At 42.0% G+C, this 22,924-nt stretch overlaps 2 protein-coding genes and 1 long non-coding RNA gene across 3 annotated transcripts; 1 reads left to right on the top strand and 2 right to left on the bottom strand.

The window, feature by feature from the left end:
- Window positions 1–598: 598 nt before the first annotated feature.
- LOC122781134 (actin-related protein 2/3 complex subunit 5-like) lies at window positions 599–4,773 on the bottom strand. The gene is made up of 4 exons (XM_044044664.1): window positions 4,523–4,773; window positions 3,872–3,944; window positions 3,153–3,329; window positions 599–1,875 (listed from the first exon to the last, which is right to left on the bottom strand). The coding sequence occupies exons 1-4, from the start codon at window positions 4,660–4,662 to the stop codon at window positions 1,813–1,815; spliced, it is 453 nt and encodes a 150-aa protein (XP_043900599.1). The 5' UTR covers window positions 4,663–4,773; the 3' UTR covers window positions 599–1,812.
- A 2,332-nt stretch (window positions 4,774–7,105) lies between these two features.
- On the top strand, window positions 7,106–21,885 carry LOC122783918 (eosinophil peroxidase-like). Its single transcript, XM_044048921.1, has 14 exons — window positions 7,106–7,129; window positions 7,220–7,292; window positions 10,358–10,445; window positions 10,521–10,696; window positions 10,780–10,912; window positions 11,171–11,300; window positions 13,103–13,303; window positions 13,392–13,752; window positions 14,305–14,465; window positions 14,558–14,816; window positions 15,090–15,260; window positions 21,001–21,238; window positions 21,316–21,515; window positions 21,613–21,885. The coding sequence occupies exons 2-14, from the start codon at window positions 7,220–7,222 to the stop codon at window positions 21,648–21,650; spliced, it is 2,229 nt and encodes a 742-aa protein (XP_043904856.1). The 5' UTR covers window positions 7,106–7,129; the 3' UTR covers window positions 21,651–21,885.
- On the bottom strand, window positions 10,322–11,881 carry LOC122783995. The gene is made up of 2 exons (XR_006362128.1): window positions 11,591–11,881; window positions 10,322–10,900 (listed from the first exon to the last, which is right to left on the bottom strand). It is a non-coding gene; the product is annotated as an uncharacterized LOC122783995 (long non-coding RNA).
- Window positions 21,886–22,924: the final 1,039 nt, after the last annotated feature.

Raw genomic sequence — 22,924 nt, 5'->3', positions numbered from 1 at the left:
TTGGGGTTTCCCTGCACTCGTGTCGTAGTTTGAGCATGAAGTTTAGAAGTTAGCATGCTAATGGGTGTCGTAGCGCAACGAGTTAAAAGTGGAAAAATGGAGGAGACGTAACGTGACCGCAGCACGGAAGTGCGTCGGTGGCAAAATAAAAACTGATCAGTTTAACAGGACGCGATAACTTTTTTTACGAAATACATATTTTTACTATATTGTTTTTACAGTATACGTATATTTGTAAGAATAATAAACTTATCATGTATAACGTGATACTGATCAGATTGTGGCATTAATACGCAGCCTGGTTTTTCTGTGGTTATACAAAGTTTTTTTAAAACATACATTTGTTGATTTGTGAAAAAGGTGGAAAACAGTTTTCTTTTTGTTACATGTTATTCATGTGTAAGTCATCTTTTTTTTTACAAATATGAGATGTGATGAGCTCAGTGATTCTGTTAGAATAACCTCACTGCTTTTAGGCTCTCGTTTTTGAGTCCGTATTTGTGATGCAGCTCTTTCCTAAACCCAGAAACCACCTGCTCTTTGTGATCCGCACTCATTCAGGACTTATTTCCACCATTAAATAAACGCTCATGTTGGATTTGTTGAACTTTTTATTGTCCTAATGGCTCCTCTTTCAACCTGTGTCACATTCATGGACTCACTGTTTCTCGGTTTAGGAAGGAGCAGGTGAGGAGTGTGTGCGTGTGCGCACGAGTGAGACGTTGGAATTTAACTTTTTTTGATAAAGAAATTATAAAAATGGTTGTAGAAATCAGTGCAGCCAATTTTTCGTATTTCTCCATCTAATAAGATATACAAAACTGTTAAATGATATTAAATTAGATGCTTATTAACTTCAGTCTAACCAGTTATTAAACAACATTAATAGTTTCTCATGAATGCAGTGCAATTATCTAGTCATTTCAATAAAAAAATTATGTATAAATTAGGGTTGTGTGAATTGTGAATAATTTGTCAATTCATGTATTTTTTATCAACAAATATATTAAAATTACATTTTTTTATAAATGCAGCAGCCTTTAAAACCAGAAAAAGACCATATCTTATCTCATGTCACCAGATATATTAATACATCGCAAACATCAAGTTTAATTTGTGACAATTGTGTTTTAATTGGTCTCCCTCCAGTTAGATTATTGTTCCAGAAGTCACTAAAGATTTTTTTCTCAGACGCTTTCTCGTACAAATAAAAGAACGCTATCAGTTACCATTTTAGATTTAGCACTATATTTATTTTCTTTTACAGGTATAAAAAGAAACTATATTATAAGCCATGTGTGGAACTGTTGTAAACAGAAAAGAACAGTCGATAGAGCGTGAAAGAAAAAGCACCGAGCGTGCACTTGTTCCGGCGATCTGGCCAAGAACAAGTCTATTCCAGTTCTTTAACCTGGAAGACTCAGAAGACGAATAAGAGCAGGAGGAGGATGAGGAGATGTTTCAATGGAGCAGCAGGGATATCAGAGCAGCTGTGACGCTGTTCTGACTGAGCTGCGCTGGACAGACTGTTGTCCAAAATGTGTGTTGTCTGGTTCTGGCTGGAGACGCAGTCAAAGACAGTCTGAGGTGCCAGCACCTCCCTGACCCTTCCTCGCTGACTAATCACGACATCCCAGAGGTGTGACTGCAAACAGTGAAGGCAAGGACAGGACAGAATAGAAACAAAAACAGCTGACTGCAATCACGAGGACACTCGTGTTCCAGTATGAAAAAAGAATGGCTCATGTCCAACAGCAGAGGATGAGGAGCAGGACAAAGAAGGAGGCAGACAATCAGACGATTGGTAGACAATCAGACGGTCTTCCTGGCAGTCAGGACTCGCACGATGGAGCCAACTCCTCCCACAGCCAGAGCCTGAGGACACAAACACAAACATTACACTTTGACACCATTTAAATCTTTATATTTATTCATTTTACCCATGTATTAATTTTTGTATTTATTTTTCTTTTATTGCCACGTATGAACTTTTATGACTTATTTATTAAATAAATTAAAAAAAAAAATTAAAGACCTGCACTTATCCACAAACGTCTCCATATACATGTTTAATTTTAGATACTTTATTAATCCCCTTAATTATTCTCAAACCAAGTTCCCTTTCCACTTGGCCACAGGCTGCCCTTTAATTTGTATATATAAGTTTATTGTGGCTTCTGCAGTTTCTGTGTAGAAATATTGGTACCTGTGAAAGGCCCAAGCGCTCTCTTTATGTCCGATGTTTCTAATACCACAACTTTTGAGTACCTGCCGATCAAGATTCCAACGGCGGTGGTTGTTTACAGCAGGTTGCGTGTTTAGTGAAGCATTTACGACATGTTTGTTTTCCTTTTCTTTTGCATGATCCAAACCAGTGTTTCTTTTGACCAGTAAACTGATACCGACTCTTCTAGGGCTGTGACTAAGGATTAATCAGTGGATTATTTTCTCGAATCTAATTGTTTGGTCCGTAAAGTGTCAGAAAATGGTGTTTTTCAAACCTGGAAATGATGATGTTCTAAAATGTTTTGTTTTGTCCACAAACCAAAATTAATCAGTTTTAATGACTTCTTTGAAACCAGGAAATAATCACATTTAAGAAGCGGAAACTAAATCTGAAAAATTGTTTCGATAATGACAAAACCCCAAAAATAGATTATCAAAATAGTTGACAATTAAATTCATAATTGTTTCGAGTAATTGTTTCTCATAACTGGTGGTACAAACACATTACAGTGTAAATGAGTTTCTACATTAAACACAAATTTGCTCTTGTCATGATTTATATTGTGATCCAAGTCCCGGGAAGTTTGCCATCTTTAAAAAAGTGTTGCCGTTTGGAATGTGAACATTTTCTAATCTCAGAGCGTAAATGTTTTCTAATCTCCAGCTGTGAACATTTTCTAATCTTTGAATGTGGTGTCCAGGTTTGGTAAACACTAAACGGCGTTTTTCAACATTTTCCTACATTTTATGGACAAATGAAAATTCGATTTATAGGGAAAATAATCTACAGATTACTCGATTCTAAAAATAATCGTTAGTTGCAGGCCTACATTGAATTAGTATTTTACACGAGCGATAACTAATGTCTGTGTTGACAATTGAGCATATTTTGCTTCAGGCGTCGCTACATTTCACGTCGTGTTCACCTTTTCGTGCCACTGCAGCAGGACGGCGCTGCTGTTGTCCGTGGGTTTCTCGAAGCCTCTGTAGATGTACTTCATCAGTAGGTCCACTCCGGCTCGGTCCAGCGATCCTACGGCCTTCTCTATGTCACTGCTCTTAAAGCTGCTCAGCACTTTGACCACCAGCTGCTCCGCTCGCTCCTGCACTCGGGACAGAGAAGACTTTTCAGACAGATTAAGAACGATAGAAAACATTAGTGATAATTCGCCGTGGAGGATTTAATCATGACAATCGCTTTCACGTTCTGAAGGATGGGTTCCTCTCAAGACTGAATTATGCTCATTCAAGTGCATAACACTTATTTTGGAGCAGTTCTTCGCGAATGTGTCATTACTGTTGTGCTGCATTGTTGAGTGCACACAAGTGTGTTTTGTGTAATCTATGTTTTGAACATGGATTCTTTGTTGTGTACATGCGTACGGTCTTCGTTTTACTGTATATGTGCATATAGTACATACTCTTATTTTTGAACATGCACTTTTTTTTCGTACAACACGTGGGTACATGCGACAATATCTAATTGTGATTATTGTGACTGGAATTGCAAATGCAATGTGATTTGTGATATAATAGGGAGTGGTCATTTTACATAATTATGCTCATTTTAAATTTTTATTTGAAGGACACGTTTAAATTGTCTGCCCCCCACCCACACATAGTGTGGCCGTCCATGTGTGTGTACCTTGGCGTTCTGGTTCTTGGTGTTGATTGGAGGGTTCTTCAGCACAGCCTGGAGAGCACCATTCATGTTCCCCGTGCAGAAAAACAGTCAAGGACGACAGACGACACGTCAAAGAGATGCACTTCTTATTTTTCACTTCCTATTTTTAAGCTTCTGCCTGAAACCCAACATTCCTTCAACATGTATGAGTTCCAATCAGTAAATTAATTATTAATCGATGTGGTGCCATTCAACAAGTAATTTAATTATATAATACATTATTTGTAATGCACTTTCAACGGATCAGCAGTAAGTAAATAAATACAATTCAAAAATAGATACAAGGGCGACCACGCCTCCTGCTGTTACTGACACCCGGAGACATTTCGCGACGGAAGTGTGGAGCCAACGACGCAGACCGTGGTCGACACATTTCAACAGAGAGTCATTTTAAAGGAATAAACACACTGTAATATGTTTGAATTTGCACATCACACAACGAGCGGCACCAACTGTTGACGATGCAAACGGTCACCGTTTCCGGCTTCCGGCTAACAGCGGCATAGCAACAGGCGACGTGAAAACCCCAAATCCTCCGAATATTCCGCTCCGTCTCCGTGTGAAAATAAAGACTTAACGAGGAATAGAACAGTTGAATAAATGAAAGGATATTGTCTGAGCAGAGAGTCCACTTCTGCTTCATCAGGTCCGCCCTGACTGTCCCCTCCTTCGTCCTCGTCCACGAACTTGTTCTCGTCATATTCGTCCACATCCACCTTCCGGAAGCGGGCCGACTGTGAACTAGTGGACATTTTTTTTGCTAATTAAATGTGTTTAGAGATGAAAATAGAGAAAGAGTCGCAGAGATCGTCCAGTCACCGCTTTCTACTTCCGTACTTCCTCACTCACTTCCGCCTCCGATTCTTCTTCTTCGTCTTTTCGATTGAGGATTTTATGGCGTTTAGCAAACTTTGATTTGGCGCATTACCGCCGCCATGTGGTGTGGATCGTGGATCGAAATGTTGGCAATTCTACTACTGCAAAAATAAATAATTATATACAGCAGGCAACCTTTGTGACATGGAGTGTCAGTTAAAAATGGTGCCATTATCAACAATAACACAAAAAATACAAAAACATTTCCAATATACCTGGAATTTTATTCCATCAATATAGCTCATCTCAAAACACATAAACATTTCATAAACATGGTGCTCTGGGAAGAGAGGCCAAACCAAAACTGAGACTAAAGTACTTTGTTAAAGCCTGTATCTGCTTATAATAATAATAATAATAATAATAATAACAACAATAATAATAATAATAATAAAAAGAATGTGCAACTGTATCTGTAATAACAGTATATCTGTAAAAAATAGCCATGTCAACCTTTCAAAGACATGGACAAACAGAATAGAATAGTCTTTATTCTATAAAGACTATTCTATTCTATTCTGTGTATGCTGGCTGATGCAACATCAAATGATCAGATGCCTACTAGCCCTGGCCCTGCTTTGCTTGGCTGAGCTCTGTGATCTGGGACTTGTCGTTAGTTACTTTGAGTTGCAAACATGCTTCAGAGTTCTCCGTTGTTAATCGACTGCGGGTGGGACTGAGCACATGTTTCATGTGTGAGAACACCTGCTCACAGAGATATGTTGACCCGAAGACTGACAGCAGCGCCAGTGCAATGTCCCAGAGACAGCTGAATTTCTCAGGTGCAGGTGCCCAGCAGGTGAGGATTTGGGCTCCGTGATCTTGCACTGGTGTGGCTTCCAACTGTTTTCTGAGCTCTGCAAACTGGCTCACCCACAGCGATCAGAGTAGCATACAAATCATGTCCATCAAAGCTGTCAGGCTTGATCAAGATGTCTCAAACATGTCCAAAACGGTTTGTCCTGCACCTTTAGTTTCACAATCCACTTCTCCTTCTCCAGTTCTTGATACGTTTGGCCCTTTTCAGGCAGAAAGCATCAAACAGCTGACAAATCGCTCCAGAACTTTTCCACCTCTCAGCCATCTCACTGCAAGGTGGAGAGGCAGATCTGTGTATGCTCTGTCCAGCTTCTCCAGCAGGGACCGAAAGATTTTCTTGTCTTGGTGTATTATGCAACAGAGTTACATGATGGGGTGGCCGACTTTTTCTGTAATCAGTTTGACAGCTCCTTTTTGTCTCCCAACCATAGCAGGGGCGCCGTCTGTGGTCACTGCAAACACTTTTCTGATGTTAATCCCTCGTTCCTCAAAATGTTCAATTAATGCCTTGGCTATGTCTTCACATTTTGTTGTTTCAGGCATTGGCTTCAAGCAGCAAATTTCCTCTCTGTCAGTTGAATCACAGTAGTACCTTGCCTTGACTGCCAAACGCGGGATGTCATTTACATCCACACTTTCATCAAGTGCAATACTAAACACCCTTTTAATCCGGCTGTTTCTGAGCACTGACATTTTCAGCCATTTCATCAATACGTCGCTGGACACTTCTAGCTGACACTGGAATGTCCTTTATCTGTGACTTGATAGTTCCTTTATTTGGTAAGCTTTCAAAAAGATCTTCTGAGAAACTGAGAAAATCCTCCTTAATAAATTTCCCATCCGTAAATGGCTTCTCTAAAGGTTGTGACAAAGTAATGTTAGGGGAACCTTCAGGGAACGTTCTCTAAAGGTTGAGACAAAGTACATTAGGGAACCATCAGAGAACGTTCTCTAAAGGTTGTGACAAAGTAACGTTAGGGGAACCATCAGAGAATGTTCTCTAAAGGTTGAGACAAAGTACATTAGGGGAACTTTCAGAGAACGTTCTCTAAAGGTTGTGACAAAGTAACGTTCAGGGGACCATCAGAGAATGTTCTCTAAAGGTTGTATGAAGGTTGTTGACATAGTAATGTAAGTGGAATGTTATGGGACTAAAGGTTCCCAGAACATTCCCCTAAAGTTACTTTGTCACAACCTTTAGAGAAAGGTTATGTATAGACAGACATACAGACAGACAGACAGATAGATTGTGTGATAGTGTGTTTGTTTTGCGCACCACACCTGCGATCATTTTCTCTCTAACTGTGTCATGTAGGCTTCTCATTAATTGCTCTGCTAACGATCATCATCCCATAATAGTCTCTCCCTTGACCCGAGGACATTATATTCATTCCTGACTCCTGACGCCAGGAGTCACGTGGGACAAAAGCGTCTTCACGGTCACGCCATAAAAGCAGCGCATTCACTGTGACTGTACATTCATCACACACACACATCGGATTACACCTGTATTCACGTGAGAGGGTGAGAGACTCTGAAAAAATATTGTTTTACTCTCTGTCATTTATTGTAAATCACGCGGGTCAAACGTGTTTTTTTTTAAAAATCCCGCAGATGAGCACTTCGCTGTTTCTGCTGATGATGACCGCGGGGCTGGATCTGAGCACGCGCTGCCTCGCGGACGCAGGTGAGACACAGATGCGGCATTAATGGATCCATTCAGAAACTCATCTGTTCATAACTTCATTTTAGAATAGATTAGACTGGAAAAGTACCTATTAACTGGCTTCTATTAACCTTCTTATGACGTATTAAGGAATATGTGGATAGAAACTTTGAGTGATATACAAGAAAAATGTAATCAAAATAAAGCGTTTTTAAATTTATACACGGAACTGAAGTTTTTAAAAAAGAAAAGTACATATATATTACTGTAAAAATAAATAATACATAAACGGAAATTTCAATATATGGAATGAATGTGTGAACGTTTTTTGAATGAGTGAAATGAAAGTTTGAATGTGTGAAATGAATGTTTGAATGAGTGGAATGAAAGTTTGAATGTTTGAAATTAATGTTTGAATGAGTGGAATGAAAGTTTGAATGTGTGAAATTCAAGTTTAAATGTTTGAATGAGTGGAATGAAAGTTTGAATGTGTGGCATGAAAGTTTGAATGTGTGAAATTCAAGTTTGAATGTGTGAAATTCAAGTTTGAATGTATGAAATTTAAGTTTGAATGTGTGAAATTCAAGTGTGAATGTGTGAAATTCAAGTTTAAATGTTTGAATGAGTGGAATCAAAGTTTGAATGTGTGGCATGAAAGTTTGAATGTGTGAAATTCAAGTTTGAATGTGTGAAATTCAAGTTTGAATGTGTGAAATTCAAGTTTAAATGGGTGAAATAAAGTTTAGATGTGTGAAATTAAACTTTATACATTTTAATCATTTTAACTTAAGTCTGACATAGTCACTGAACTGAAATACTACTGAACGGGCTGTGGTTCGGCATGGTGTCTGATGTCTCAGAGAAAATTCTAAAGATTGCTGCTGAGCGTCCGACAATGAAAACAATGAAAGATTTGTGTTGTGAAGCAACAATTTGAGGTTTTGAAACCTGACTTTGAGCTGCTGAACAAAGTATGGCGTCTTCTGCCCATCTGCCCAGTCACATTTTCTGGGACTGCAGGTACCTGTGACCTCTTAAGGCAAATGGATCTGCCTTAATAAGTCCAGTGTACAGTTCTTGAGCTCCAGTCAATAGTGGTATCCAACTCAGACCTTGTCCAAATCCCATGTTTTCTTTCCTTAACCCCCTCTCCTCTCCTTAATTAATTTGGTCATGTGCTTCTTTGTTTTCTTTTTTTTATTCGGCACGGTGAATTAACCCTTTGTATATTAATATACTTTGCAAATAAATTTGTCTCTCCTTGCCACTGATGGCATCATGCAGCGCCCACTGCGCCTCATTAGCATTGATCCCGGGAGAGAATTGTACACAACCACGACTGTGGTAGCAGTGAATTCCCCCAGCAGATGAAACAGTCGGCTTTTCACCAACAGAAACTTAAATGTGTTGAGAGCAGTGAACATAAATGTGGATTGTTCTCTGTGCTGCAGTTTGTTTAAAGACAAGAACTTACCAGCTATCTAGAAAGCTATTTATCGCAAGCTATCTGTCTAGCTATCAAGCTTATCTGTCTGTCTATCTGTCTTAGTCCTAAACTTCAACAGTTTTTCAGAAATGAGGCAGAGCCTCAAGGGTCCTGACAAGGCCAGTGTTTATGCCAAAAAATGTGCTGAAGAGGTAACAAAACACTCAAACGACATGGCGCTTAAAGGAGCTGCAAGCACTCCTGATATCCCATAATAACAGTAGCAGATCGACTGTCTTAACTACCACACCTTGATTGACATTGTGACTCTGGGTAAATCTTAAAGTGGGTCTGGGCGTGAACGAACTGCATTGTTTAACTTAATGAGCTGCAATGGACATTATGTGGTTTCGCGTAAAATAATTACTAATTAATAATAATTACACAATTCCCTGCTTTTGTTTTTGACTTTCATACTCCTGTTTTAATTTTACACCTCCTCTTTTGCTTTTATACTCATCTGTTGGCTGGGTTTAGTTGACCTCACCACTCCCAGGTCTTTGTCATGTTTCCCGCCTGTGTGATTACCTGCCCCGCCCTAATTTGCTTCACCTGTGTGTACGTGTAGTTGTCTCTTCTTTCCTCGGTAAAAAAATACTCGCTCTTCTTACTTTTGTTCTCTGTCAGATCGTCTTTCCGAGTGAAGAGTTTGAAGAGACTCCAGCTTTATTTACACTCAGACCTATTTTCCTCCCTTTGACATGGGTTTTGTACACATTTGTATTGTTATACACATTTTCTCACATTTGTGCCACAGTTGTGACAGTCGAAGCCATTTTGTTCCTCTTTTTTGTTTAAAAATTGCACATGTTTTGCTAACACTTCATTTTGATAGTCCATTGTTGAGTCTCTATTCATAATTAACAGTAGGTTAGTTTAGGTGAATCCGTTCCAGCTTTTTTTTTTTTTATCATATCTGCTTTGAGACATATGGACACAACATTTTGGGAGCACTGAAACTGAAACGCTACCGAAACGCCACAGTGACGTTTCGTGTATACAACAAAAACACTACTTTGAAAAAATCTGGCAAATACTGTTGCTGTCTCCTTCAACGTCATTATCGCCCTCTTAGGTTCCTCTTTTGTTTTTGTCTTTGCGCTTTTGGTTAACCTTTATTTTGAAGTTTGCACACAGCGTGCAGGCTTTACATGCATCCTCAAGGTAGTTTTCTTGAACAAGGACTAAAGGTCCTGATCTGGCCCTTATGATAATCGTGGTTGTCTTCCCATTTTTAGGCCGATTTAAACAGATTATTCTGCACCCCGTAAATATTAAACATGTTTGATATTTACAACTGAACAGCGATTGCAATAAGCAATGAAAGCGAGTTGATGTTGCCTGTGACTTTATCCACAGTGTTTTAGCAGAAAACGTTATTATTTTTTAGATGCCTTTAGATCTTGTTTTGCAGACATTACCTCATCAGTGACAGCCTCTAACTACTGGACCAGTGTTCCCAGTGAGTTAAGAGAAAGAACCAGCTACCCAGCCTTTAAAATAATTAAAACCTTGACAATATAGAAATAAAAGATTAATTCAAATTAACCAGACTTTCAAGACCTTTTCACAGTATCTGTTTTTCTTTTATTGTTTTCAGAATCCCGTTTGAATGTGCGTGACATTGAGGCTGCTGTGTTGGCAGCGAAGGCCGCTGTGGATGACGCTTACAAGTTCTCCAGACATGAGTAAGTCGGCTTTTTTTTTTCAGCATAGTTCTTTTTTTTTTTACAAACCCTAATGTGACCTGTGTCATGTGACAGGAGTCTTGCCCGCGTGAGGAGGAATGCGGTGAACCCCTCCAATGTCATGCGGCTCGTAAAGCAGCCCATTGGAGCGTCCAGAACCGCGGTCCGAGCCGCAGACTACATGCACGTGGCTGTGAAGCTGTTCAGGGACTCGTTGAAACGACGCCACAAGCGCTCCATCAACGCCACAGGTACACACCTGAACTCAAGGCTAGCCTTGAAGCTGGTTTCATGTCGTCATTTTTTCAGTTGTTTTCATGTGTCTGTTAACCAGACCTCATTTCTGAGGAGCATCTGCAGGTCATCGCCGATCTGACAGGCTGCACTCCCAGACATCGTGCCCCTTCTTGCAAGATGACTCCTGGTATGGAGGAGTATCGCACTGCAAGCGGCGCCTGCAACAACAGGTGAGGCATGTGTCATGTGTATTGGCAGCTCTCGTCCACGTTCCTCTATCTCACTGGAGGATGTGGAGGAGAACGTCAAAGCTGTGGCTGAACATGCTGTATTTCACAATAATTTACATAAGTTCTCTGGTTAGCAGTTTGAGACTACCACATTCAAGTCGGTTCTTTAGTTCATATCTAAGATCTCACACTGAGTACATATAAATATATGTGTTTCTCCGTATATACACACGCCTTAGGCATATTTTTCCCCCTCAGAAAAAACACTAGGTGGGGCTCTGCCAACACTCCTTTCGCCCGCTGGCTCCCTGCTGAGTATCAGGATAAAATCTCTCTGCCCAAAGGTTGGGATCCTACCATGAAAGTCAACTGCCACCGTCTTCCAATGGTATTGTATTTAAATATACATACATTTAATTTATATAAAGTCATAATTATACTGCGCAAAGGTCTAGAAAGACACTAACAATTTGCAGTATTTGCTTAAAGTGGTACTCTACTTTGCTTCCCTCCCTCAGTTTTCCACTGAGTTGTAAAAAATTATTTTTTCCCTTACCAATTTTGCCCTCTGATGACGCGATCTGTGGATTCCTGCTCTGCACAGTAAACTGAGAGTAAACTGAGAATGACAATGACCGAATGTTTCAAACTGATATGGCTGCAAGGGAAAATACCTACATTTCTGTAAAAAACAAGAAGCTGGCTGATGGTGGCGGCCGGTGCCGGTGAATCTGATGTGGCACAGCTGGAGGAGTCTGGAAGAGGAGCAGACACTGGATGGTGTGAAGATTTTCTCCAAGACTTGATTCAACCATGCTCCTAAAGGACAAAGAATACAATTACACATGAAATATTAACGTAGATTTTACTTTTTTTATGTATAATTGTCTTACAAACATTACTTTGACAACATTGTCGCTTTACTGCCAACAACTATATCACATCGTAATCAATGTGAGCAGAAATAGAGTGGAGCATTAGCGTCACTTACCTCTCAGTGACGTCTTTGTGTTGGAAATGGAGACTGTGAACCCTCTGAGTTTCCAGCTTTTCCATGTCTTCAGTGTCTTCTCCAAAACCCCAAACAAGCTTAGCCTAGCTTAGCTTAGCCTTCAGGCATCAGGCTTGCACTGCTCTGAAACTCTGACTGGCAAATGATGGGAAGTTACTGTTTGTCCTTTCCTTGTTTTTACTGCAAATCCTGGTACAATGTAGCACCATAGAAAAACAACCTGAGTAATTTACAGATCTGTAATGTATTCACTGACTAATACACAACTAGGGCTGTCTGCTTCGAAGCTTGAGACAGCAAGACTCTCACGGATTGCAGTGCATTCTGCAAGTTGTTATCGTTCATCTACATGAGCCATGCTGCTATTCTCGACCAAGAAGGCACTTGCTTCAAATATTATTTCACATTTCTACTACATAGATGGTCTAGTTTTAATAGACAGTCATCTTCCCAACGGTGGACTATCCCTTTAAATTGGTGGGTTTTTTTTTAGATGTTGTTGTATGAGGTTCTGAAATATTGTTTCAGGTGTTTGAATGCCCCCTGTTGGCCTTATGTACCTAGAACCAGAAAAGCTTCGATCAGTGCCATTAAATTTGTAATTTTGTGACGTCTGTGTTTGAATTCCTTCATTCAGATTAACCTCAGTGTCACAAACTTACCAAATGCAACAGCAGTAGATCAGTATTGCCTCGAGTTCCATGGAATATGTACACTGGTGAAAAGGGAGTGACATTTTTCTGTCAATCAGCTGACTGTTGTGGGTGGAGCCAGTCTAGCACTGTACCATTTTACTCTGGTACCCCAAGGGAAGGGTGCCAAAAATGGAATGGTAGGGGCTGGTTATTTTAGTTCTATTCCTGAAACGCAAAAGCAAAACATTCCTCTCAAGTGTCAGAAACCTCATTACATTACATTACATGTCATTTAGCAGACGCTTTTATCCAAAGCGACTTACAATGGAATTGAGTACAATCAGTGAGGGGTGGAATCGAACTTGCGACTATTGGGACCATGATGTTTTTCGCACATAGGGTACCGGTCTTGACCACTGAGCCACTCCACCCCAGTCATGCAGTCATGCAACCACATCTCGAAAAAGCTGAACTGTCACTTTGGGCTATTTTGTCACAATATAAAGTTAGTTTCATGACTGTGCTGCTGATTCAAACCCTCAGGTACGGGAAGTGTCCAACCGTATTATGAAAACCGCTTCTGTGGAGAGTGACCCACTCTACACTCAGATGGTGTCGGTCTTCGGTCAGTGGGTCGACCACGACATTACCCTGACGCCTCAGTCTCCTGTCATCCGCTCGTTCAGTAACGGTATTAACTGCGACAGCAGCTGCGAATGCACCGAGCCTTGTTTTCCCATCAAGGTCAGTATCAGGAGAAATACGTCCTTGTCTCGTTTATGAAAGAAAAGACCACACACCAGATGTTAAGTGGTCCTTGTTGTCTGAACAGATTCCCTGGGATGACCCCCGCTACCATGAAAACTCAGAAGAGTGCATGGCCTTCTTCCGCTCGGCAGCAGCTTGTGGATCCGGCAACACGGGACACTTCTTCGGGGACAGCACCATCCGTCAGCAGATGAACGCCGTCACCTCTTTCATCGATGCAAGCCAGGTGTACGGTTCCGATGACCTCAAAACTCGCTTCCTCCGCAACATGACCAAAGACCAGGGCCTTTTGAAGCACAACAGAGTGTACAAAGACAACGGCCGTGAGCACCTGCCCTTCCTTGGGATGACCACCAACATGTGCGCCACGCGAGGCCGCATCATGAATGACCCCAACCTTGAGGAGGTGCCCTGCTTCCTGGTTGGTGAGTGGAAGCAAAAAGTGCCGGCTATGTTTACATGGACACACGTAATGGGAATACAAATATGTAAACATGCCAATTTGAAAACTGTGATCCAATACAGCGAATGGTTCTCGTTCAGAACTGGTTGCTCATGCTGAATTTAACAGCAACATTTTGCCATTGGCAGCCCATGGCCAAATGGAAAGATAACTGGGCTTGTGACCGAATGTTTGACGGTTCTTGTCCTCATCAGGTCAAGGGCTGGGGCACCCCTGAGCAAGGCACCCAATCCCCATTGCTCATTGTTAATTGGACACTCTAAATTGACCCCAGCTACATCTTTTGTACACCTTGTGCCAAACCCAGATAAATTGGAGGGCATCTAGCTTAATAATCTCTGCAAAATCAAATGTGGTGACCCCAAGAGAGGAAGCAGCTAAAAAAAAAAACCTCCCAAATCCAAACAATGACAAACACATTCTCAGATAACTCTGGTCAGATGTTAATACCAGGTGTAAAACAACATTGAAATTTAGTTATTTTAAAGGTACTGCTTTCTGCTTGGACTCCCAGGTGATCAGCGTGGCAGTGAGAACATTGGTCTGGTCACTATACACTCTCTGATGTCGCGTGAACACAACCGCCTGGTACACGCCCTCGCTAAACTCAATCCTCACTGGAAAGGAGAGAGACTCTACCATGAGGCCCGCAAAATCATGGGAGCATACTTCCAGGTTTGAGACAAGAAACAAATCTGACATTACAGATTGAAAGATCAGTGTTTGCTGGCTGGGAAACCTAATTTAAGACCTGTTTTGTTCCTCAGATTCTCACCTTCAGGGACTACTTGCCCCTGATTGTTGGTTCGGACATGTTTAACAAGCTGCTGTCCACTTATCCTGGTTATGATGAAAACGTGGACCCCAGCATCGCCAATGTGTTCGCCACAGCTGCCTTCCGATTTGGCCACACGACATTTCAACCCTTCATGTTCCGCCTTGACGAGGAATACAAGGAGCACAAAGATTACCCCAGCCCACCACTGCACAAGTCCTTATTCACACCATGGAGGATCATCTTTGAAGGTACGACAAACATCGTCAACGTCTTAAGCTTGATTTTATTTGATCAAAGTGTGTTGAGCGACAGAAGGTGACCCCAGCAAACATGCCTGTGTGGGGCGACTGTGGGAAACTGTGGGCTAACCCCCCAAAGTACACTGGTTGCAGGTTGTGCACAGCTCCGCCAATTAACACTACTTGTGTCTCACCGCCCACTTACGCACGGCTTGAGTCGTGAGACTAGATCTTATCATGGCAAGGTTGGGTGAAAATAAAATTGTTGCACCTGCTCCGTAGGTGGTGTGGACCCAGTCCTGAGGGGGCTGGTGGGTCGCCAGGCCAAGCTGAACTCACAGGACCACATGATGTCTGATGAGATGAGGGAGAAGTTGTTTAAATTCTCCTCCAAGTTGGCACAAGATCTGTCTTCTCTCAACATGCAGAGAGGCAGAGACCATGGACTTCCAGGTATTTACTGAAACGATTGATAAACAAGGGATAGTTCAGGTTCAAGTGTGGTTGCATGTGGCAGAGGAACACATGGCTGGAAATACCCACTCACTCCCACACCATACTCTTTAGGTCATGTTAACACAGCAGCTGCTGGTCTACTGCCTCGTTTGCCACGTTTATTTCACTGTGGTAAGGTACCGTGACAACCTCTGCTGAACCATCCTTGTCAAAAACAGACCTCCTGTCTGTTTTTGACAAGGATGATTCCATCACTTCTGCTGTGCCTGTGCCTTAATCATGTTGTCTCAATCCATGGTGGCGAGCTGCGCCAGCTTGTCCCTCATGCGCAGAACATAGTTCACAATGTTCATCCAGAGGTCCCCTCACTGACTGCCCTAACAGCAGTTCAAAGGGTGAGTAGCCTGTCGAAGCCTGAGGGACCTCTCAGTAGGTGAACAAGAGGTATGGTAGCCACTGGTCCCAGTCCGAACCAGAGTCACTGACAAACTTGCAGAGCATGGACTTCAGTGTCTGGTTAAAGCACTCCATCAAGCCATGGTTGGTATGGTGTAGTTCTAATACCCCTAATACCTAGGAGCTTGTATACCTGGCTTAGAAAACTTGGAGCTGAAATTATTTCACTAGGTACTCCCACCCTGGAAAATAACTGAATTAGACAGTTGGCTATCTGCCTCGACTTGATGTTCCTTAAGGGAAAGGCCTTGGGATATCTACTTGTGTAATCACAGATCACTAGGATATACTTGTGACCTGCTCTACTTTTGTCTAGGGGGCCCACGATATCCATAGCGATCCGTGTGAAGGGCACATCAACAATGGGGAGGTTCACTAGTGGGGCCCTGGTCCCCCTATTTGACCGAGATGTTACTTGACACTAGTCAATGACATTTTGATAAAACCCTGGCCAGTGGAACCTGTTGCCTATCCTGTTTAATGTCTTCTGCTGCTCCAAGTGGCCAGCCCAAGGTACACTATGCCCTGTCTTCAACACTGCGCTTCTCAATGTGCATGGGAACACCAACTGCTCTCCCTCTTCACTGACACGATAAAGCTCTCTCACTATATGGCACTCCTTTCCCTGGACTTTAAACCCGTCAGCCTCCTCGGCTGTCACAGCATTGTCAAACAAAGGCTGAAGGGACGGGTCAGCTGTCTGCATTTGATGCCAAGTCAGCATCAAATGGCTCCTCTTCCCCCACAGGGGGCAAAGGGAGTGTTTTACTCAAACGAGTGCCCCTAACCTTATCACGTCTACGCTCCGCCCTAAATTTCCTCCCTTTTCTTACTTGGAAAGGTAGCTCATCCAAGGTTCGGGCTTGATCCTGTTCTGCTTTAGTCTGTGGCATAGGCAGTAGCACTAGTATCATTACTTTGCAATATATCCGCAAGGACCAGAAAATTCTGTCCCAGGATATGAAGAGCAAGTACGGTTGACCATCTATCGTTACTGTAAGGTTAACTGCATCATGTTCACTCACATCTCCATGACTACACTGGACCTTCACCTTTCCTGCCCGGGTGAGGTGCATTGTCTCAACACAACTATGGCGAACAAAGGTGTGACTACTCCCGGAGTCTACCAATGCCTCCCAGATTTTACCCCTGACCTTAACAGGAACTGTGACATCTTTTGCCGGGCCGAATGGGGTTAGTACTATTCAATTAAATTCAGTCAGTCAGTAATCATCTAACCGCTTTATCCTCCACCAGAGGGTGGCGGGGGATGCTGTGCCAATCTCAGCTACATCGGGCGATAGGCGGGGTACACCCTGGACAGTTCATCGCAGGGCCACACACATATAGAGACAAACAACCATTCACTCTCACACTCACTCCTACGGTCAATTTAGAGTGTCCAATTTACCTATTCCCCACATTGCATGTTTTTGGCCCGGGGCGAGGAAGCCGGAGTACCCTGAGAGAACCCACGCACACACGGGGAGAACATGCAAACTCCATGCAGAAAGGCCCTTGTTCCAACCGGAGCTTGAACCCGGGTCTTCTCGCTGCAAGGCGAGAGTGCTAACCACTACACCACCACGTGGCCCTCAATTAAATTCAATTCAGTTAATTTGTATAGCGCCAAATCATAACATACATTATCTCAAGGCACTGTACATAGACAACAGGAAGAAATCTTTGACAGAACCAGGCTCAGAGATGTGCGGTCATCTGCCTCAACCGGTTGGGGTGAAAAGAAAATGGGGGACAGAAAGGGGGGAGAGAAAGGACAAGAGGGAGATGAGGTAGAGACAGAAGAGAGAGAGAGACCAGGAGCAGATACACAACAACTGTATCAAGTTACAAGTTTATACAGTCAATGATATTGACTTTTAATTATAGCACAATAATAATGGTGATGATATATATGATATAGATAGCCTCGAAAACTGGATCTTGATCCTGCAACCTGCAAGATGAGAATACAGAGAGAGAGAGAGGGAAGGAAGGAAAGACACAAACTAGAGAGAGAAAGAGACGAGGTTAATGACATATAAAAAGAGTGAATGTGCGTGCACCACAGGAAAATCCCCCAGCAGTCTAGGTCTATAGCAGCATAACTAAGAGATGGTCCAGGTTTCCCTGAACCAGCTCTAACTATAAGCTTTATCAAAAAGGAAAGTTTTAAGTCTAACTTTAAATACAGAGAGAGGCTCCGCCTCCTGAACTGTCATTGGAAGCTGGTTCCACAGGAGAGGAGGAGCCTGGTAACGCTCTGCCTCCCATTCTGCTCTTACAGAGTCTGGGAACCAAAAATAAACCTGTATTTTGTGACCTACGTGGTCTGTTAGGGTGATAAGGTAAGACTAGGTCTTTCAGGTATGAAGGGGCCTGACCATTAAATGCTTTGTACGTGAGGAGGAGGATTTTAAATTGAATTCTAAACTGTACGGGGAGTCAGTGTAGAGAAGCTAACACTGGAGTTATATGGTCTCTCTTTCTATTTCCTGTCAGAATTCATTCTGCAGCATTTTGAAATAACTGAAGGGTTCTGAGAGACTTGTTGGAACATCCTGATAATAAGGAGTTACAGTAATCTAATCTAGATGTAACAAAAGCATGAACTAGTTTTTCAGCATCCTGTAAGGACAGAATGTTTCTAATTTTCATAATGTTCCGCAGGTGGAATAAGGCTGTTCTGGAAATTAGTTTTATGTGTGAATCAAATGACATTTCCTGGTCAAAAATAACTCCAAGGTTCCTTACAGTGGAACTGGAAGCCATGGTGATGTCATCTAAAGTGACAATATGATCAGAAAGTTTTTCTCTGAGGTGTTTAGGGCCGAGTATAAAAGTTTAAAAGTAGAAAGTTACAGGTCATCCAGGACTTAATGTCACTGAGACATTCCTGGAGTTGAATAACCTGATTTATTTCATCCGGCCTCACTGATAAATATAGCTGTGTGTCATCTGCACAACAATGAAAGTGTATGTTGTGCTTCCTAATAATGTTCCCTAGAGGAAGCATATATAAGGTAAAACGTATAGGCCCAAGCACTGAGCCTTGTGGAACTCCACAATTAACTTTTGTTTGTAGTGAGGCTTTATCATTAACATGAACAAACTGGAATCTATCAGATAAGTATGATTTAAACCAGCAGAGGGCAGCACCTGTGATCCCAAGAGTCTGCTCCAATCTCTGCAATAGAATATTATGATCAATTGTGTCAAATGCAGCACTAAGATCTAACAGGACAAGTAAAGAAACTAGACCATTATCTGAAGCCAAGAGAAGATCGTTACTAACTTTAACTAGTGCTGTTTCTGTGCTATGGTTTAATCTAAAACCTGACTGAAAATCTTCAAACAGGCCATTAATAAGCAAATATTCACATAGATTATGTTGAAGAGTAGAAGATTATGTTGTCCGACATAGATTGTGCGTACCTACACACAGACTCAACATTAACTTTTTTTGACCTCCAATTGGCTTAATCGGATGTCATTACTGCCAACATGAATAATAATTTTACTAAATTTACGATTATCCGTAGCCAGCAGTTTCAGATAAGACTCTATGTCGCCCGCTCTGGCCCCAGGAAAACACCTGACTGTGGTCGCTAGCGTCGCTATTTCCACGTTCCTCAGGATGGAGTCACCAATTACCAGAGTTGGTTTCTCAGTCTGTGTGGTGCTGAGAGGGGAAAACTTGTTTGAGGTGTGAACAGGTTGGTGGTGGACAGGACTCTTAACACTAAGCCTCTTATTGCAGACAGTCACTCAGCTGCCCTGTTTGTCTCCCGGCTACACGAGAGCTGCTGAGGGAGCTAATGCTATGTGGTCCGCACCGACTACAGGGGACTGGCTAACTGATTTAGCTTTTATTGTGCAGAGCCGAGTTTCTACCTCACTAAGCCTCGCCTCCACCCTAGCCAGTAAGCTACATTTTTTACAAGTACTTTTATCGCTAAAGGAGGCAGAGGAGTAGCTAAACATGTGGCACACAACACAGGAGAGAGCAGGAAAAGGAGGGGGAGAAGCCATCGCTGCTAAGCTTACTTGTTACACTAGCGATGAAAGAATCACCATACATGATCTACGGAAACGATAGAGTTTAAGCAAAAGTAGCGGGTGAAAGTATTAGTCAATTCAATAAAACGAGTGTTTGTTCAGGTAATCGATCGTTACAGTAGATAGAGAACCGTAGAGAGAGCAGGAGACACACAGCGTAACACCAGTGGAAGCACAGGAAGTGAAACAATATGTTACCGCCTCGTCAGAGACTGTCCAATCAGAGGGTGAATTCCAGCATCTGGCTGGGTGTATCCACTGCAGACAGTGGATACACTGCAGATACACTAGTGGGTTGGGGAATGAAGCAGAGCCTGGACTCACTAGCGGGGCTTAAAGGGCACTCCAGTTTAATGTGACCAGGTTGACCGCAGTTGTGACAGATTATCTTGGGTTTGGGTCTAGTGTGCGTTGTTGGCTTCTCTTTGGGGTAAGTATACCTCCTAAACTCACTACTAGTAACACCCACAGACTTACCAGGGATGGCCCTACTGACATCTCTTGTCTGTCTTTGGTCCCGTCTTGCACTGCCATCAGCACAGCCCAGCTGGAGACTTCTCCATTCCCGTCTAGCGGCGATGTAGGTTTCAGCCAGTTCTGTTGCCTGAGAGGCAGTCTGCGGGTTACGCTCCTTAATCCACAAAAACTGCTCAAGGATGATGAGCTCACAGTCACCGAGATTGATCCCAATTAAGGAGGCAGCAGTGGGTCAACAAGTCCTCTGTGCTGTGACGTAAAACCACTGAATTTATCCATGTACTTTGGTGTGGGCAATTAAAGTTCTTTACAATAGGACACAAACTTAATTTTCCCTGACGGAAAAGGCTGTCTAACGTTGAGATAATCAACTGAAAGCTCGTGTGTTACTTATTTTCCCCCCCCCTTGAGGAATTACCTAAACAATATTGCCACCCAGTTGCAATACATAGAGGGTATATCTCGTCAAATTGATGAAATTAAGTAGTAGAATCGATGTATTTGACATTTTCAGACACATGTCAAACTTTTGCGGCCATTTTGCTTTGCTATTGGAAGCGCTATACTACGCTACACTAACGCCGAGTCTTGTGGGACTTCCAGTTTAAATTAGTTTATTATATGTACATCTAGCAATGTACGATGTATGTAGACATTTGTTTATATTCAAAAGTTACTCACCTAAACCTTCAAGGTTGCAGTGATTTTTTTAGCTCTGTTTCGACACCTGTGTGGTCCATTTCAGGCTACAACGATTGGCGACGGTTCTGCGACCTCTCGCCGGCAAAAGATCTGGCAGAGCTGACAAGTGTCATGCAAAATGCCGATCTGGCGGTGGAACTTCTGGATCTGTACGGCACACCCGACAACATCGACTTGTGGCTGGGTGGCATCATCGAGCCGTTTGTCCCTGGGGGTAGAGTGGGACCACTTTTTGCCTGCCTTATTGCCACTCAGTTCCAGAGGATCCGCCAGGGAGACAGGTGCATTTTTTTTAACTCCTGTTGGTATATATTTATCTGTATTTTTTAAAACCACTAACAAAACTGTCAAATTTCAGACTTTGGTGGGAGAATGAGGGAGTGTTTACGAAGGCCCAGAAGAAGTCCCTGAAGGACACGTCGCTCTCTCGCATCATCTGCGACAACACCGGGATCACCGACGTACCCACAAACCCCTTCCTGTACAAACCTCGAGGCTCGGGTTACACCGAGTGCACGGACATCCCTGCATTTGATCTCAGCCCCTGGGAGGAGATAAGTGAGCCGATGTCCTGACTTGACTGATGAGGATGATGATCCCACAGCCAAAGTTGTATTTCATAATAATTCTGATTTTCGTCCGTCATCTCCTTTAGGGAAAGGCTCGAGAGAAGACCGACCATCAACGTGTTAATTCTGCTCACTGCTGTAAAAACCAAGGACTGTTGAAGTAAAAACCATCATCTGAACGTATGATGGTTCTATTATTACAGCATAGAATAATGTGAATGGTTGAATTATTATTATTTTACCCCAAATAGGGATTTTGTGTTAACACATAGAAAAAACAATTATAGGATGATTTTATTAACAGGGACATATTATGTTATTTTTAGTGGTGGGACTTGATTTAAAAATGTTTTAATTAATTAGAGTAATTAGGCTTTGTAATTAATTAATCTCAAGTAATCGCATATCAATATTTGATTTTAAATGGGTTTTGGTATATGACTTAATCAATGAATAGACACACAAATGAGCTTAAACAACAAAATCGTGTTTATTTTCATCAGTGAGTGTAAAGTGCAATCTAATTGCATTGTTCACAATGCACAAACTTAAATTCAAGTTAGCTATATTCAAGCTTTTTCAGGACTTTTTGTAAACTGTCTATGTCTTAAACACATTAGTGTTTGTTTATTAAATAAAATAAGATAAAAACAGTGCTTAGTACAGTATATTCAAAAATAAAGTGCCCTTTCTCCCATAAACGGTTTTGAAAAACAACACAAACAAAAATGATCTATTATGAAAATTAAAATAAACTGTTTTGTTTCCACTAATGACAGTCCCTGATGTTCTACCACCGAGAGTGGTCGACAGTCTACTGCAGGAGTTTGCCAGTGTGTTTGTTTTGTCAGTCGTGGACTTACTCATTTTGGCTCTGAACCCTGTCATCTTGTCGAGTGTGGATTGGCGACACTGTCTGCTCAGACTCGGAGCATTGTCTGTGCTAGCTGCAACATGTTTGGCGTGTTTGGCAAAATTCTCCCAAAATTTGCAAATTTGTGAGATCCCAACAAACGCATAGACGAAGACATCGATCCCTAGAGTTTGGATATATGGATATTGCTGTGTTGTTAAGTGCGAGGGGACCTGGTCTCTCTTCTTAATCACTGCCAAATGACAACGTCAACTAATCGAAGAGCCAGTAATTAAAATCTATTTTTAACAGTATTCCCCAACAGAACAACCCCACACTGTTCCCATATTCATTGTTAAGTCATTAAAGATTTGTTTGCCCAATCAGGAAATACCTATTAGTGTCCCTTATCAAAAGTGGAATTGTTGATTGAGACGATAACAACATTGTGTTTGTCGTTGCTAAGGTGTGGCTCAACCGCCCCACCCTCATCTGATGTGTTTTTGGTAAATTTGATCAATTGTCGGTCGGGCTTTACCCACTAA

The sequence above is a fragment of the Solea senegalensis genome, linkage group LG1, assembly GCF_019176455.1.
Source record: "Solea senegalensis isolate Sse05_10M linkage group LG1, IFAPA_SoseM_1, whole genome shotgun sequence".
In the NCBI taxonomy this organism is placed as follows: Eukaryota; Metazoa; Chordata; class Actinopteri; order Pleuronectiformes; family Soleidae; genus Solea; species Solea senegalensis.
Note: the sequence above shows the minus strand (reverse complement) of the source record. Positions and strands in the feature narration are given on the sequence as shown.